The sequence below is a fragment of the Camelina sativa genome, chromosome 10, assembly GCF_000633955.1.
Source record: "Camelina sativa cultivar DH55 chromosome 10, Cs, whole genome shotgun sequence".
Lineage (NCBI taxonomy): Eukaryota > Viridiplantae > Streptophyta > Magnoliopsida > Brassicales > Brassicaceae > Camelina > Camelina sativa.
The window spans coordinates 12,119,301-12,134,246 of record NC_025694.1 but is presented as its reverse complement, the minus strand read 5'-3'; the positions used below and the strand labels follow the sequence as shown (position 1 = coordinate 12,134,246).

General features: G+C 38.9%; 5 protein-coding genes and 1 non-coding gene across 9 annotated transcripts in view; 2 read left to right on the top strand and 4 right to left on the bottom strand.

Moving 5' to 3' along the window:
* On the top strand, positions 550 to 3,306 carry LOC104718615 (putative MO25-like protein At4g17270). Its single transcript, XM_010436388.2, has 11 exons — positions 550 to 1,050; positions 1,189 to 1,350; positions 1,436 to 1,554; positions 1,669 to 1,743; positions 1,909 to 2,002; positions 2,110 to 2,169; positions 2,276 to 2,344; positions 2,451 to 2,549; positions 2,634 to 2,678; positions 2,848 to 2,950; positions 3,048 to 3,306. Exons 1-11 carry the CDS (start codon positions 922 to 924, stop codon positions 3,122 to 3,124), a joined length of 1,032 nt encoding a protein of 343 aa, XP_010434690.1. The 5' UTR covers positions 550 to 921; the 3' UTR covers positions 3,125 to 3,306.
* On the bottom strand, positions 3,305 to 5,027 carry LOC104718616 (cytochrome b561 and DOMON domain-containing protein At4g17280-like). Its single transcript, XM_010436389.2, has 3 exons — positions 4,221 to 5,027; positions 3,873 to 4,127; positions 3,305 to 3,791 (listed from the first exon to the last, which is right to left on the bottom strand). The coding sequence occupies exons 1-3, from the start codon at positions 4,851 to 4,853 to the stop codon at positions 3,489 to 3,491; spliced, it is 1,191 nt and encodes a 396-aa protein (XP_010434691.1). The 5' UTR covers positions 4,854 to 5,027; the 3' UTR covers positions 3,305 to 3,488.
* TRNAL-CAG lies at positions 5,884 to 5,964 on the bottom strand. The gene has a single exon. It is a non-coding gene; the product is annotated as a tRNA-Leu (tRNA).
* LOC109124560 (asparagine--tRNA ligase, chloroplastic/mitochondrial-like) lies at positions 6,898 to 10,513 on the top strand. The gene is made up of 14 exons (XM_010436383.2): positions 6,898 to 7,312; positions 7,416 to 7,484; positions 7,594 to 7,704; positions 7,806 to 7,910; positions 8,180 to 8,317; positions 8,454 to 8,534; positions 8,625 to 8,702; positions 8,784 to 8,852; positions 8,945 to 9,019; positions 9,125 to 9,208; positions 9,308 to 9,394; positions 9,677 to 9,847; positions 9,931 to 10,057; positions 10,148 to 10,513. The coding sequence occupies exons 1-14, from the start codon at positions 6,920 to 6,922 to the stop codon at positions 10,261 to 10,263; spliced, it is 1,704 nt and encodes a 567-aa protein (XP_010434685.1). The 5' UTR covers positions 6,898 to 6,919; the 3' UTR covers positions 10,264 to 10,513.
* LOC104718614 lies at positions 10,490 to 12,298 on the bottom strand. 4 transcript variants are annotated; one of them, XM_010436386.2, is made up of 4 exons: positions 12,026 to 12,298; positions 11,823 to 11,941; positions 10,955 to 10,999; positions 10,490 to 10,712 (listed from the first exon to the last, which is right to left on the bottom strand). In XM_010436386.2, exons 1-3 carry the CDS (start codon positions 12,172 to 12,174, stop codon positions 10,980 to 10,982), a joined length of 288 nt encoding a protein of 95 aa, XP_010434688.1. In that variant the 5' UTR covers positions 12,175 to 12,298; the 3' UTR covers positions 10,490 to 10,712; positions 10,955 to 10,979. The 4 variants fall into 4 exon arrangements, 3 of the variants coding, with proteins under 3 accessions (XP_010434688.1, XP_010434687.1, XP_010434686.1); XR_756412.2 differs by having other exon boundaries at positions 10,664 to 10,712; positions 11,768 to 11,941; positions 12,026 to 12,294; XM_010436385.2 differs by lacking the exon at positions 10,955 to 10,999 and having other exon boundaries at positions 12,026 to 12,290.
* Positions 12,431 to 14,946, bottom strand: part of LOC104718611 — a gene marked incomplete in the record, with an annotated part of 8,489 nt that continues 5,973 nt past the window's right edge. Inside the window, 7 exon segments of the mRNA XM_010436382.1 lie at positions 12,431 to 12,827; positions 12,911 to 13,008; positions 13,103 to 13,924; positions 14,008 to 14,123; positions 14,232 to 14,299; positions 14,432 to 14,612; positions 14,854 to 14,946. Of these exon segments, the coding sequence (XP_010434684.1) occupies positions 12,919 to 13,008; positions 13,103 to 13,924; positions 14,008 to 14,123; positions 14,232 to 14,299; positions 14,432 to 14,612; positions 14,854 to 14,946 (1,370 nt within the window).

Here is a 14,946-nt window from a genome sequence, read left to right as displayed (position 1 = left end):
AGTCTTTTTATATTGGCCAATGGTTATTCACTTATTTTTCTGATATATATTTCTTATGTTATATATTTTTTGTTCCATGCGTTTAACTCGTTTGCTTGGGTTGCCTATGTTTTATCCCTTTGGGTATAGTATTACCGCTACCACCACTACCACCACCACCACTGCTACGACCATAGTCAATGTTATCATTTTCGCTATCATCGTTGTTTAACAAGATGGTTTGGGTTGTCTATATTGTATCACTTAGGGTATAACGTTTTTCTGTGTGGTTGCATTTATTTTGATTTTTTGTCTATATTGTAATAATTTTTAAGCTCTTAACAATCTAACATTATGAATATCAAAGATGATTTTGGCATGGAAACATCCCTTTTTATTGTATTGCGTTTTTAGCAAGACAATCGGCAGGAATATTATTTATACGTCGGCAAATATAATAAGCAAAAGTAAAACAATGATCATGTTTTTTTTTTTTTTTAACAAACTAGCAGGTTATATAAGGTGGAGCCTTAATCAAAATCCCAAGCAGGTTATCTTTCTTAATTCTTACAATTGTGTGAATTTGAAAACCAAGTTAATAAGATGAGGTGGCAGCAGCAGTCATATTGTACAAAAAAAAAACGTGTGACAATCGAACCAAATAAGCAAAGAGATCTCTCTATCTGAAAGCTCAAAACGGAGAACGCGAGGGAAGGAAGGAAGAAGAAGAAGAGATAAAAGCATAGTGAAACCCTAGTGGTGGTGGTGGATTCATAAGAGAGAGAGAGAGAGAGAGCTTCTTCAAAGTCTATAGGCAAGAAGGGGGGGAAATCATACAACTACGTTACGATAGGATCGTGCGTCTCAAAAGAAGGTGGTGCTGCTGATCCCAGCCGTAGATTAGTCTCCGCTTCTGGTTGTTCCGGTGGAGACGTGGCAGAGATGAGGGGTCTTTTCAAATCCAAACCGCGGACTCCTGCTGATATTGTTCGTCAGACTCGCGATCTCCTCCTCTACGCTGATCGATCCAACTCCTTCCCTGACCTTCGAGAGTCCAAACGCGAGGAAAAGGTTTGTTTTTTTCTTCAGATTCTGATCTGATTTCTCGTTGTCGGTTTCTGATATGAATGAATCAATTGTGATTCAATTGATAGAATCCTGCGCAATTTTTTGAATCATGAGGTTTGAAATTGTGATTATTGGTTGTAGATGGTTGAACTAAGCAAGAGCATACGAGATTTGAAGTTAATTCTCTATGGAAACAGTGAGGCTGAGCCTATAGCTGAAGCTTGTGCTCAGTTGACTCAGGAGTTCTTTAAGGAGGATACTCTTCGCCGCTTGCTTACATCTCTTCCTAATCTAAACTTGGAGGTAACATCTCTTCTTCTCATGATTTGATTTCAAAGACGGTATGCAACAATTCAATAAGAAGAAATTATCTTTTGTTTTTTGTTAGGCAAGGAAAGATGCTACTCAAGTTGTTGCAAATCTTCAGAGGCAACAAGTTAATTCACGTCTTATTGCATCTGATTATCTCGAGTCCAACATTGATCTTATGGATTTTCTAGTCGATGGGTGAGTTTAGGAGATTGATTTGGTTAATGGCTTTCAAATTGAAAGTCTTCTTTGAAGATCTTGATCATAAGGTTTGTTTTTATCATTCATATGGGTTTCTTTGACTTCTCTCAGGTTCGAAAACACAGATATGGCGCTACACTATGGTACTATGTTTAGAGAGTGCATCCGCCATCAGATTGTTGCAAAGTGAGCAAATTTCATATTTTCTTTGCTTACGACTTTTACATTCTATACGTTTTTATACATAAAGCGACAATCTTCTACCAAATTTATATTTATTAGAAACAGTTTACTTGTGGTGTTTTCGTCGGGAATAGTACAATGAAAGCTGCTTCTCTTTCTATGGTTCAGATATGTTTTGGACTCACAGCACGTGAAGAAGTTCTTTTACTACATACAGCTTCCCAATTTCGACATTGCTGCTGATGCTGCTGCAACTTTCAAGGTTCGGAAAACACTGCAACATACTTGGAATAACCCTGCCATCACAATATTAGATTTTCCCTAAACCACAGCGATCATAACTCCAGTTTTGTGATTATTTTCTTGCAGGAACTTCTGACAAGGCACAAGTCTACAGTTGCTGAGTTTCTCATTAAGAATGAAGATTGGGTAAGTTCTCTTACTGTATACCAAATCGTAATATATTGCTTCAAAGCATTATGTATTTGTGTTCATCTCTGACAGTGCAGTGGTATGATTCTGTTTTGATTTACAGTTTTTTGCAGACTACAACTCAAAGCTTCTTGAATCAAGTAATTATATAACCAGACGGCAGGCTATTAAGGTAGAGTAACTTAGAGGAGTGGTGATATCACAAAAGGGTAATCACGAAATAACAGTGACAGAGCATTCTGAATTTTTGATGGATTGTAATGTATACAATTTTACAGTTGTTGGGCGATATACTACTGGACCGGTCAAATTCGGCTGTGATGACGAAATACGTGAGCTCAATGGATAACTTAAGGATTCTTATGAATCTTCTCAGAGTATGATGATGCTTTACCGGATACCTCATATGATTTTACTTGGTGTCTGGATCTGCCTAACAGAGTTAATATTAAATATAACAGGAATCAAGCAAGACCATCCAAATAGAAGCTTTCCATGTTTTCAAGGTATCTTTCTTTACTATCCAGTGAAACATGATCATCAGTCAGGCCGCTTTGAAAATTGGATAATTCGGATTTTTGGAAAGTATCCGTTTTCATGTGTATGTAATTCGAGTTTTGATAGTAAAGACTTAAAGGGCAATCAAAGTGTACTGACATTTTTGTTTCCATACAGCTATTTGTAGCGAACCAAAACAAGCCTTCAGACATCGCCAACATTCTGGTGGCGAACAGAAACAAGCTTCTGAGATTGTTGGCTGATATCAAGCCGGAAAAAGGTATGGGACTTCTGTTATGAGACTCTTGTATCGCCAGAGATTGGACCTGATTCTCACCGTAAACAAATTTCTTATGTTTATGTCTGTTTTGTGGCAGAGGATGAGAAGTTTGAAGCAGACAAAGCTCAGGTTGTGGGAGAGATAGCAGGCCTTAAGCTGCGAGAGCTCGCTTGAGCTCGCACATATGCACAGAAGCTCATGCTTTCTGTTTAATCTTTGAAAGACATTTTTGGAACATCAAAGATTTGTTGTTACTTATTTATTAGGTACTCTTTCTCTCTCTCTCTCTTTCAGTGACTAAAGCTGTTGACTGGTTTGGATCTTTTAGATTATATGAATTCACATGTACACTCGTTTAGTGTGGATCAAATAAAATGGCATTATAAATCATTAAATCCTACATCCTGAATGCAAAAAATCATAAAAGCATATGGGAACACGACGTTAAACCTACTGAAAATGGATAGATAAGCAGATAAACCATAAAAATCACTCTCTCTATGCACAAAGAGAAAAAGAAGCAAGTCTAGTGTTAATCTTAAGCATACTGAGACCGAGCCCCGTTGGATGCTCCATGCTGAGCCGTTTTAGCCTCCAGTTTCCTTCTCTTAATGACTACATACCAAGTGAAGGCTTCGAGTAGGGTGGCCACAACAGCGAGAGCAACGATGATACCTATGTAAGCATTTTTCCACTCTTTCTTGGGACTCAATATTCCTAACCCTTTGAACACATTCACCACCCCTAGGATGATTATTGTGTAGCCGATTGTGTGGTGGTAAATGTTCCAGTAGAGCCTGTGCTTGTGCTCTGGTTTTGGCCTCAGAAACATCGCAAACACCTAATGTGTCGCAGCAATTAACCGGTTAATAAAGCTATATATATTACTGGTTTTCTAGTTAATGTGAAGTGTGCAATGTACCTGAATTGTTGCTAGAGAGAAGAGCGCGATCCCGATAGCACGGTGGGTGCTATACTGAATCCCTGGTGAGTCGCCACCAAGTTTGAGACCAGTAGCCCATCCGGCAACACCAATGATGTAAGCAGAAGCCTGGCAGAAGACGTGAATATAGAACCAAGCAGGGTCTGCTGATTTGGCTACTCTCAAGTATCGAGCAATGATTGCCCCTAGTGGCATCATTATACCCCAGCTCACAGCGTTCAATATTCCATGAATCTGCTCCCCATTTGACCAAAACCAAATAATTATTCTCTGTTGGCCAAATAAAAAAATTAGGAAAGAGATGTCTCCACAAAAGAATCAACTCACGTTGCGTTTGCGAAGCTTGGAACTTCCTCCAGCTCCTCCCGCAGCTGCTGAAACACCGGAGACCAGATTGAGAGTGGACATGGTGCGAACATTGTTGCCAGAAGTTGGATGAGGCAGAGGACTGTTCCCAGACATTGACCCATCTTGCCACACTGTGTTAATGGTTCCACCATTCCCCAGATCCTGTGAAAGCTTCAGACTTGCCAACACCACTATCTCATTGTTCTGGTAAGTGGCAGACAACCCAGAGACGTTGAAACTCAGATCACCTTCTTGTAGACTCGTCTGGTAGCTTTTGATAGGGGAAGTGTAAACCCTGACTGTGCCGTCTGATTGTGGATAAGCCACGATGGCTTGAGCTCCCACCATTCCAGTAGACGTAGGGTTCACGGCCCAAGCCACCCATTTGCCAGAGGTGAGCTTGGTGTGGCGATAAGCGATGTGGAGACTCCCAGTAGAAGAATCATAAGTGTAGTGGAGGAAAGAATAAAGAAAAGGTAGGTCGTTGCAGGAGTCAAAGACATTGTTGCTAGAGAATTTGTATTTGGAACATGTCTGAGCAAAGGACAGGGTAGTCATGGAAAGGGAAAGGACAAGGGAGAGACAGAGGATTTGATTGCAGAACTTCATCATTGAGATATATGATTACACTCAATGGATCAGAGAGTTTAGTAAAGAAACAGACTCAGATGTAAAGAGAAGGAGATGGTTGAAGAAAGAAGGAAGAGAGAAAGAGAGATTAAATATGAAGAGAAAAGTGTGGGGTTAGCTTTGTTGGTTAAGCTGTCTCATAGAGATCATCATAACTATTCTCTTTTCTTATTTGCTCAAATTATGCTTATTAGCTTGCTTTCTATTTGCTGTTTCTTTTTTTCTGTAGAGTGAATAAATGTTTTATCTATTAGCATATATACTTGTGTGATCTATAAAACATTAAAATCAATGGGTTAACAATAATGCTCGTTGACTTAAAGCACCGTTCTTTAAGTTAAAAAACAAGAACCTCTAGTTTACAGATTAGGGTAAAATACAGAATCTAGTTTACAGACAATTACTAGTTTACTACTAGAGTAAGAAAAGAAAAGAAGAAGAAGAAGGGTTAATAATGGTGAGGGTCAACAACAACCGGTTCACACCTGTCTCGCCTATTCTTTGTTTCTACCAACTTCTCTTTCTCTCTCTCTTTCAATGTGTATATCACAACTACTATTGGTACATCTTTAACCTAAAAGTAAAGTAAATAATTGATGGCTATTTAGAACTTATTAATTTGTCTTTTACTTACACGAATATATGTGGAACCATAGATACTTTACAAAGATGTATCATTAAAAAAAGAAATGAAAGGACAGGGAGGAGTGAATGCAGGTGAGCAACCGCACCGGTCTGGGAGAGATCCGATGCCAAGTGGTTGGGGTTTGGCTTTCTAGAGTTTTTAGTTTTTAGTTTTTAGTTTTCATTTGGTCAAAACCTCAACTGCCTCCATGTGGAATGTGGATGTTGGACCCCTTTGCTTCCACGTGTCAATCAAGTTCGTCTCATCTGGTCAACGCTGAGAGCTCAATGAACCCTCAAAACCTAAACCTATGTTCGTTTTTTGTGTGACCCTCCCACCCACTTTAATAAAAAAATACCCAAAAAGTAAAAGAAAAAAGAGAATTAGTGTCAAGAGTGGGATTTGAACCCACGCCCTTTCGGACCAGCACCTGAAGCTGGCGCCTTAGACCAACTCGGCCATCTTGACGTTTTTCTCATAACCTCTACATATTTAAATATAAAAGCCCATGTAGTAGCCGACTAGGATGATGGATGAGCATCATCATGTTCAGCAAACAGCAATAGTATATTTCAACAAACATAGTTAGTGCAATAATACTACTTAGCATTTAATATATGTCTCCATACACTTATGCTCGAGTTTTGACACACGACAGTTACTAAAACACACATCATGGTTTGGTAGTGACTTAGAGTCTCAACTTTTAAAATGTTTTTATAATTAACATTTTTAGAAACTCTTAGATAAATATGAATAAAAACAACAGAGAGATATGATTTCTTCATGCAATGTAAAGTTTTGAATCCTTGTTGACTAAGTCGAAGCTCTTCGTAAGATTTATTTTTAAGGTTTTTCTTCTTACCCAACAATTTCATCTCACACTATGTCTTGAAAACATGGTCTTATATAGTTTTAAGTTTTCACTACCTTATCGATGATGTGACATTGTGTGCATGTACATGTGATAGTTCTCAACCCATAATAACTAGTCCAAAATGAAAACAATAAATTGGACCAAAAATTATTTACCGCTTCTATCCTTATGTAAAACTAAGTAAATTCGTCTGTAAAGCTTATGTTTGTTAACTTGTTTATGTTCAAACATTTTAAGAGTAAATTTTTCATTCTGTCTTGTAGCTTGAGAATTTGGATGTCTCGATTTCTATCACAAGTTCTTATGTCAGGAATCAAAACTGTTGTACTGTATATTGTGAATTGTTGAACTCTTTCCAGTAATCCTAAACTGAACTGTTTTATGTTTCTAATTCTTAGTACATGATGGGCCTCTGGAATCTAAATGGGCTTATTTCGGGTAGCAGTTGACGGGGCGGGTTATACCAAATCGGGTCGGGTAAAATGTTCCATATGAGGGGTGGGTTGAGTTGGCGCAATCCCAAACAGTGAAACGAATTCGATTACAATGGCGGCCGCGTTTCTGCCGGCGACGACTCTCCGTCTAACTCCTTACTCTACTATCCGTTTCTTATCCTCCTTCCCTATCTCTAATGCTTCCCATTCGCTCCTTCGCCCTCTTCGCCGCCGAGTTCTCCCACTCTTCGAAGCTTTTCCGGCCAACTCTCGCCGGAGATGCTTGTGCACAGCTGTTTCCGAATCTCTCGGTTCCGGAGAGGGTAAAAAAGTTGAGAATTACGAGAAACGATTCGGGAGTAAAGTTGGAGAGTTCAGGAAGAAGTTGAAGATAGCGGAAGTGAAAGGAGGAGCTGACGAAGGGCTGAGTCGGGTCGGGCAGAGCCTTAACATTATGGGTTGGGTCCGGACACTTCGATCTCAGAGCAGTGTCACATTCATTGAGGTCATTCTCAATCTCTGTTCATTCTTTCAGATTGATTGCTGAATGTATCGTTTTGATTGATGACAAAGTTTATGGTTTTGATTTTTTTGGTGTGTGTTTGAAGATCAATGATGGTTCATGTTTATCGAACTTGCAATGTGTGTTGAATTCGGATGCAGAGGGGTATGATCAGGTAATCACTTTGACTTGAGAACAATGATTAGGACTTGGGAGCCTTAAATTCTTGAGCTTTATATATAAACCCTATGATAACACTCAAGACTATTGGGGTGGAATAATAGGTAGAATCTGGTTCGATTTTGACTGGAGCATCCGTATCTGTACAAGGTACTATTGTGGCTAGCCAGGGAACAAAGCAAAAGGTGGAACTTAAAGTTAAGAAAATCATTGTGGTACGTCTTTGCTTCTTCTACTTTGGACCCTAAAATTATAGTTCCTTGAGATTGAAAGTCTGTTTTCCTTAAAATTTTCACTTACTCCCACTTTATCATAGGTTGGAAAGTGTGACTCGTCTTATCCGATTCAGAAGAAAAGGGTCAGCCGGGAATTCTTGAGAACCAAGGCTCATCTACGTCCAAGAACCAATACTTTTGGGGCGGTAACTTTCCTTTTTCCATTACCTTTTAATACTTTCCTGATACTCCATACTGTAGACGACTCCTCTTACCTTCTTGAAATTTGATGTATCATCATCTTACCTAGAAACGTCTCTCTTATTATAAACTGTTGTCTGACTATTTTGTGTTTACAACCTCGTCTACTACTCACCTTTTAGGATTCGCTTTATAAAACTTGGCAGTGAACTTACAATCTTGTGGTAATTACCAAATTATATATTCTTAATATATGCAAAACATTTTGTTTCAGGTGGCAAGAGTTAGGAATACTTTGGCATATGCTACACACAAGTTCTTTCAAGAAAGTGGTTTTGTTTGGGTGGCAAGCCCAATTATTACAGCGTCAGATTGTGAAGGAGCTGGAGAACAGTTCTGTGTCACTACACTCGTAAGGACTCTTAGCTCTCAACATCTCAGTATTTTGTAATAACCCATTAACAGCTTGATTGTTTTCACCAAGAACTACAACTCTCAACTTCACATGGAAGAAAAAAAATTACACCTGATCTATACTTCAATTTCAGATTCCCAGCTCCCATGAGAACACCGATACTTCCATTGACGCAATTCCGAAAACAAAGGGAGGGTTGATCGATTGGTCTCAGGTGTGTTCCAGCTCCATATATTTTGTATTTTAGAATGGTAGAATATGAACTTGCAACTGTAACAAATTTCATGGATGTAATACTCCTTAGGACTTCTTTGAGAAACCAGCATTCTTGACTGTCTCTGGGCAACTCAATGGAGAAACTTATGCAACCGCTCTCTCAGATGTAAAGTTGATTCCTCAAGTAATTGTGAGCTAGATTTTGGTTAGTCTGTGTCTGAATTTATCATTTGGTATAACGTTACAGGTATACACATTTGGTCCTACATTTCGAGCTGAGAATTCTAACACGTCTAGGCACTTAGCCGAATTCTGGGTCAGCATTATTAAATTCTCCAGCCAAACTCACAATTAAATTTTTCTTACCTAAGTGCAATATACTGAAGACCTCTCTTTCTACCATATAAGATGATCGAACCAGAACTTGCTTTTGCCGACCTGGATGATGACATGGCCTGTGCCACTGCCTACCTCCAGTACGTAGTATGTTACTCTTTCACTTTATATTTCCCTCAAACTATATATAAGCTAGTCAATTTTGTTATGTCATTTAGAATTAAATTGATTTATTTCTTGATATTCTGATAGGTAAAGTACGTTCTTGATAATTGCAAGGAAGACATGGAGTTTTTTGATACATGGATTGAGAAAGGAATCATTCGTCGCTTGAGCGTATGTCCACCAATTCTCACTCTGTGATTCGGAAAATAATATTATGCAGTTTGCACTGGCTTATATTGTTATTATTGGTTTACTATTTGTCTTGTAAAGGACGTAGCTGAGAAAGAGTTTCTACAGCTTGGTTACACAGACGCCATTGAACTTCTTCTGAAAGCAAACAAAAAATTTGATTTTCCGGTAAGGGTTTTAATTTCTCCTTTTTGGGATAGATTTGAACTGTAAATTTTGGAATAAAAATGCAAAGTCGTATATACATTTCTTTTTCTAAACCAGTTGTACTACTTTTGATTTGTGAGCTATTAGTCTACCTGTTTGTGTTTTTGGTATTTTCTGTGTAAGCAACTGTGATTCCATATTCATTTCTAGTTGGTATATTCTTTAAATTGATATTATTTCATGGTCGCATGTGAGTAGAAACATCAAATGTTGGTTGCCTGATAGAGCTACTGTATGTGGCAGGTAAAGTGGGGGCTGGATCTACAGAGCGAGCATGAAAGGTACATTACAGAAGAGGCATTTGGGGGTCGCCCTGTCATAATAAGAGACTATCCGAAGGAGATAAAAGCATTCTATATGCGGGAGAACGATGATGGGAAGACAGTAGCAGCAATGGATATGCTCGTGCCTCGGGTAAGTTTAAGAAAATACAAAATACTGTTGATAATAAGAAGTTGCTGATAGTGAATGATGATGATGGTTTTGAGTTTTAAAAGATAGGAGAGCTGATTGGTGGAAGCCAGAGAGAGGAAAGGCTTGAGGTGTTGGAAGCGAGGCTTGATGAGTTGAAACTCAACAAAGAGAGCTACTGGTGGTACCTCGACCTACGCCGCTATGGATCAGGTCTTTTTCTTCTTCTTATTGTTTGAATCAAAAAATAAAAACTTTCGGAGGCCGATGAAGTAAGTGCCTTTATTGTTTGTGTGTGTGTAGTTCCTCACGCAGGATTCGGGCTAGGATTTGAGAGGCTGGTCCAATTTGTCACTGGAATTGACAATATCAGAGACGTTATTCCTTTCCCGCGCGCACCTGCCTCTGCCGAATTCTAATTATTACTTGACACTCCCAGTGCTCCACATCTCCCCCAAATTCTTGCTCTTATGTGCCATTTGAGATAAACGACAAACAAAGAACCTCAAAGGATATTGTTTGTTTCAAATTTTAAATTGTATATGTTATCTCCCTTTCTTGATTTTTTTAGTTTTCTTGGTTCTGTTTCAGTAGATTAATATATTTACTTGTCTATGTATTTTTACATACTTATTTACTGAAAAATGCAATAAAAGCTGCCAGTTTGTATTGCATTTCTCTCATCATAAGTCAAAGTACATCAGATTTTTGTAATTATTAGTCAGATAAAAGAATAACAGACACTTCTTGTCTCTAAGTTTGACAAAGGGAAGAAGAAAAGAAACAACTCATTTGAAATCCTGCCCCTTCCATGGTTTAAACCTTCATGACGGGTTTTAGAGTCACCTCGGAACTGAAAGGCCAAGCTCTAGAGCAACAAAACATAAATGATCACCGAGACTATATTAGGGCACTGATTGTGGTAAAGAGACAAAGATGGATGCATATGGCTTAATGATTCCACTAGAATATTTTAGGAACGGTTTTACGAATCATACAGAAACCAAAACTTGACAAAACAATGATAGCTTTAAACTAGACTATAAAATCTCATCTAAAATAGCGTCTCCCAAATCTAACTTGCCAGGGATCATTGGTGATAGAGCCTACCTTTAAAACAAATTGCAAACACATCTCACGTGTCATCGACTCCATCTGAACAAAGAGCATTTTATAGATTACTACGTTACTGTGACACTCTTATACACGGATCAAGAACTAATTTGCAGAAACTAGTATTCACATAATAGCAAAAACACAAATACAATGAGCAGCTGATGCAATTTGGCATTATGTTTACCAAGTGTCCAGTTCAAGTGCAGCATGTTTTCAGTTTTTTTATCCCAACTTCGTTGCCCAATCGTTTTTTTCACAGAATTCATTTGCACTAGTGTAACTAAAAAATATGGTTCGTATAAATATGCAAGGGTCCATATGGTAATGGTGAAATTATGTGCCTGCATAACCAAGCAAATACTCATAGTAAGACACTTGACCTCAAAACTCAAATAATCCTCCACAAACTGTGCCAATATAAGCTGTTTCCTACTTGTTAACACCCAAGGATTTAATCTTACCGCACTGAGCCACACTATGCAACTAATGCGCCAAGACAAACAAAGACTTCAGGAGTACTCTACTTTCCACTTAATCAAGTAAACTAGTCTCACTCTCAAGCCAGAAATTTCATAAGGGCAAGAAGCAAAGGTCTCAAATACATTTCATTGCAACAGTCAGTCAGCTCCTAAGATCTACCTATTATTGGATCAGTTACTAATGCACATTGGAAAGCAATTCTAGTTTCAGTAACAACTATTATAGCCATCGATCAAAAGCAAGCAGAGAAGAGCCAAAATGAGATAAGTTTAAAACAAAGGAGGAGAGTAAATGCCAATGGAGGAAAGCAAAAAAAAGTGAACTCACAAGGAAAAGTAAAGAGAAAAGCATTAGAGGTCGGGAGAGGTGCAGCAAAGTGTACCCTGAGAGAGAGCTCGGCTACTCCTTGAAGTTGTGCTTAGGCACGAAGTCAACCTCGCTGCTGCCACCGTGCTGTGCAGCGGTAACAACGACTGAACACATCCCAGCTCCGATGGACACCTTAAGAGGTTGATACATTTTGTGAAAAATTGTCAGATAAAAAGGAATATTGAAATTGGGTAAATTTATAAATCGGATGCAAACCTGGAGAAGGAGAAATGGCGAGAGGGTTGAGAAGGTGTACGAAATCCTGCTGATGAGGCAGCTGGCGTAGATCCGGTGGCCGATCTGAGGGAGGATTTGAGGGAAGAGACAGAAGCTCTGTTAAACAGCTTACGACAAGCAGAAGCCATTATTACCCAGAGACAGACGAAACCACGACCAATGTGATGATACAAAGAAGGATCGGGTTTTTGTTAAGGTTTTAACCTTACCAAAATAACTTTACTTTTAAGAATGTGCAGTTCGAAACAATCCCAATTCAGAACCATTTTTAATAGTCCAAAATATTTTTGCGTGATTACGTGAATTCATAAGCTTATTCATCCATTTATCGCATATTATAGTAATAGTACTACAGAAACGGCCTTGACATTGTATCAGATGATGTCAAGAAAACAAAAGCAAAAGGGTTGATTGAAAGAGGCAAATGGAGTTAGAGAGATACTTGGGACAATAATCAAACGACATGTACAACTTCTTCTTATCTCTCTCTCTCTCTCTGATGAGACACACCCGAGTCATGAGAAATAGAGCTAGCGAGAGAACATCTGACTGACTAAAATAATCAAAAGCAAATCATTCACACCTACAAATAACATCATCATTTTTTTTTCCTTCTCTTCTCCTACGTTTTACGTCTCCTTTTCCAACCAACAACGAAGTTTGATTTTTTTTTAGAGCATAAAACTATAATTAAAAACAACCTAATTAGCAGCCCACACTGCCTCTTCTGTTTCCTCCACTTGGGTACTTTATGTGCACTTGATTATGCTCCTTCACTTGCCTGCCAACCAACATCATCAACAAGTCAGCTAAACATGATTCCTTCCAAGTCATTTCACTATTCAACACTCTTTATCACATCACCTCTACTGCTACTTTTTGCTTTGACTTTGGTGACTTCTGCTGTGTGATACCGAAGGAATTTTCGATGTCATCATCGACGATTGCAGACCTTCAAGTAGCTGCAGAGCAACACACACACACAGAGGTTTAAAACGAATCGGGCCCAACCAGAATTTAGGGACATTATGCAAACTTCAATATATATATACTTACTCTAGAAGTTGGCTGGATCCTGCGGATAGATCTACGTGGCTCCATTCCCTCTGATGTTTTTGAAGAATTCTCAGCCAAAGCTTTATCCTCTTCGATTTTGGCTAACCTTCCTGCAGTAGGAGCCACTTTCCCTCTATTAGTGCTCGAGGAGGAACTATTCTTGGAACCAGTACCATGGGAGGATGATGTGGTTTGCTCTTCCACTATTCCCTTGAATGGAACACCAGATTCAGGACCCTTGTTTTCTGCATTTTCATCAGCAGCGTCATCAGATTCCATATCTGAGGCTGTTGTACTACGCGACTCCTTGCGGGTAATTATCCTAGCAGCAGCACCCAGTTTCTCTTTGGGTTTGGGCGCAGGTTTAAAAGTCTTGGGCTTCGATATTGTTGTCTGTTTATCTCTAGATATAGTTTTCGGTGGCACTCTCCAGCTACCTATTCCAGAATTTTGGGGCACAATTGTTTTTACAGGCTTAGCTGGTTCCTTCCGTTCCCGTGTTTTAGTGCTCGCCTCTGAAATGTAGTGTTTGCTCACATCCATAAACTTCCTTTTCTTTCCAGGTTTAGGGACACCAAAAATCACTTTTGATCCTTGCTTTTGTAAACCAGTTCTCTTCATACGGAGTGGATCTGGTTTGTTCTCCTCTCTGGTACTCCTTCCAATGTTAAATGTATTCTCTGAAACACCGAGGTAAAGAACACCAATCTGAGGCGGTTTCCCTAAGTCTGGATCATCAACAATCTTTATACTCTTGTCTTTTACTTCAGCCACAGGAGCAGGAGTTCCTAATCTAGGACGCTTCTCCTTTGGGGTATCACCCTGTAATTCAAAAATCTCAGTCTTGCAAAATAGCCAAAGCATCCAAAAGAGAAGCCTTTACATCCATAAAAGGGTGAAAATACCTCATGCGACGAGCTGATGTTTTCTCTTGAACTAGAACATTCAATCCACTTTCCATCTTTCCACTCAAGAGAAGGCCGAAGATTCCAAGCTTTGATCGTCAAAGTGTCTCCTTGCGCTGCAGATTTTTTAAGAAAAAAAAGAAAGTTATGAGAACAGTAGATCAGGCAAGCAGCTTAGAGCACAAAAATAAGATATCTTCATAGGCATTGGCCTCTTCACGCACCAGGAAAATGCACAGTTACTGTATTTTCATCTTTCTTGTTCTTCTCTGTAATAACACCCTCCAACCAACTGAAGGAAAAACAAATACAAATTAAGTTTCCAAACTTCTTGGAAAGAATAAGATTTCACAAACGGATTTTGTGCTTTGGTCTGATGTTAGGGGAAAGAATTAAAACAACTGACTATAGAGACAGTGATTACCTGTCATGCACCCATGAGTCTACCCTATCTCCAATTTTCCAAACATGATCCCCAATAGCAGCTCTACGTCTCTTCCTGGTTCCTTCATAAGGCATGGCAGTAACAGAACGAGCAGTTCTTATTTTAGGCGCCTGATCGCCTTCGCCCTTGAGGGCTACCCACTCCTTCAGTTTATCTGTTCCTGATAAAAGATAATATAAACGGATCAACCAATCAATTAATAAAGCAATGGAGCCTCTTTGTAGACTTCAGTAATCAGTTCTGCAACCTTTCAAATAATTTTACATGCAGATAATATAATACCGGAAAGTGGGTGATTACATAGGATTACCTATTTACCTATACTAGGAAGAACTTGTGAACTAAAAGATCTACTGATGATAATAAGGTTTAAAGCAAACCATTTTGTTAAATGCACAAACCTTGTTCAACAGAAAGGTCACTGAACAACACGTAAGCTTTATCATCCTCTAAGCTCAATACATTGGCTGAGTACCATGCCGTTCTTAATCCAG

What these genes read in the sequence shown, in the direction of transcription:
- LOC104718615 (XM_010436388.2), top strand. Translation starts at nt 922, where the DNA reads ATGAGGGGTCTTTTCAAATCCAAACCGCGGACTCCTGCTGATATTGTT. An exon ending in ATGGATTTTCTAGTCGATGG is followed by an intron (nt 1,555 to 1,668) that starts GTGAGTTTAGGA and finishes GACTTCTCTCAG; the next exon opens with GTTCGAAAACACAGATATGG. An exon ending in TTCTTATGAATCTTCTCAGA is followed by an intron (nt 2,550 to 2,633) that starts GTATGATGATGC and finishes TAAATATAACAG; the next exon opens with GAATCAAGCAAGACCATCCA.
- LOC104718616 (XM_010436389.2), bottom strand. Translation starts at nt 4,853, where the DNA reads ATGATGAAGTTCTGCAATCAAATCCTCTGTCTCTCCCTTGTCCTTTCC. An exon ending in CCAAGCTTCGCAAACGCAAC is followed by an intron (nt 4,128 to 4,220) that starts GTGAGTTGATTC and finishes AATGGGGAGCAG; the next exon opens with ATTCATGGAATATTGAACGC. An exon ending in TCTCTCTAGCAACAATTCAG is followed by an intron (nt 3,792 to 3,872) that starts GTACATTGCACA and finishes GCGACACATTAG; the next exon opens with GTGTTTGCGATGTTTCTGAG.
- LOC109124560 (XM_010436383.2), top strand. Translation starts at nt 6,920, where the DNA reads ATGGCGGCCGCGTTTCTGCCGGCGACGACTCTCCGTCTAACTCCTTAC. An exon ending in GGCACTTAGCCGAATTCTGG is followed by an intron (nt 8,853 to 8,944) that starts GTCAGCATTATT and finishes CTACCATATAAG; the next exon opens with ATGATCGAACCAGAACTTGC. An exon ending in GAATCATTCGTCGCTTGAGC is followed by an intron (nt 9,209 to 9,307) that starts GTATGTCCACCA and finishes TGTCTTGTAAAG; the next exon opens with GACGTAGCTGAGAAAGAGTT.
- LOC104718614 (XM_010436384.2), bottom strand. Translation starts at nt 12,174, where the DNA reads ATGGCTTCTGCTTGTCGTAAGCTGTTTAACAGAGCTTCTGTCTCTTCC. An exon ending in CGCCATTTCTCCTTCTCCAG is followed by an intron (nt 11,942 to 12,025) that starts GTTTGCATCCGA and finishes CAACCTCTTAAG; the next exon opens with GTGTCCATCGGAGCTGGGAT.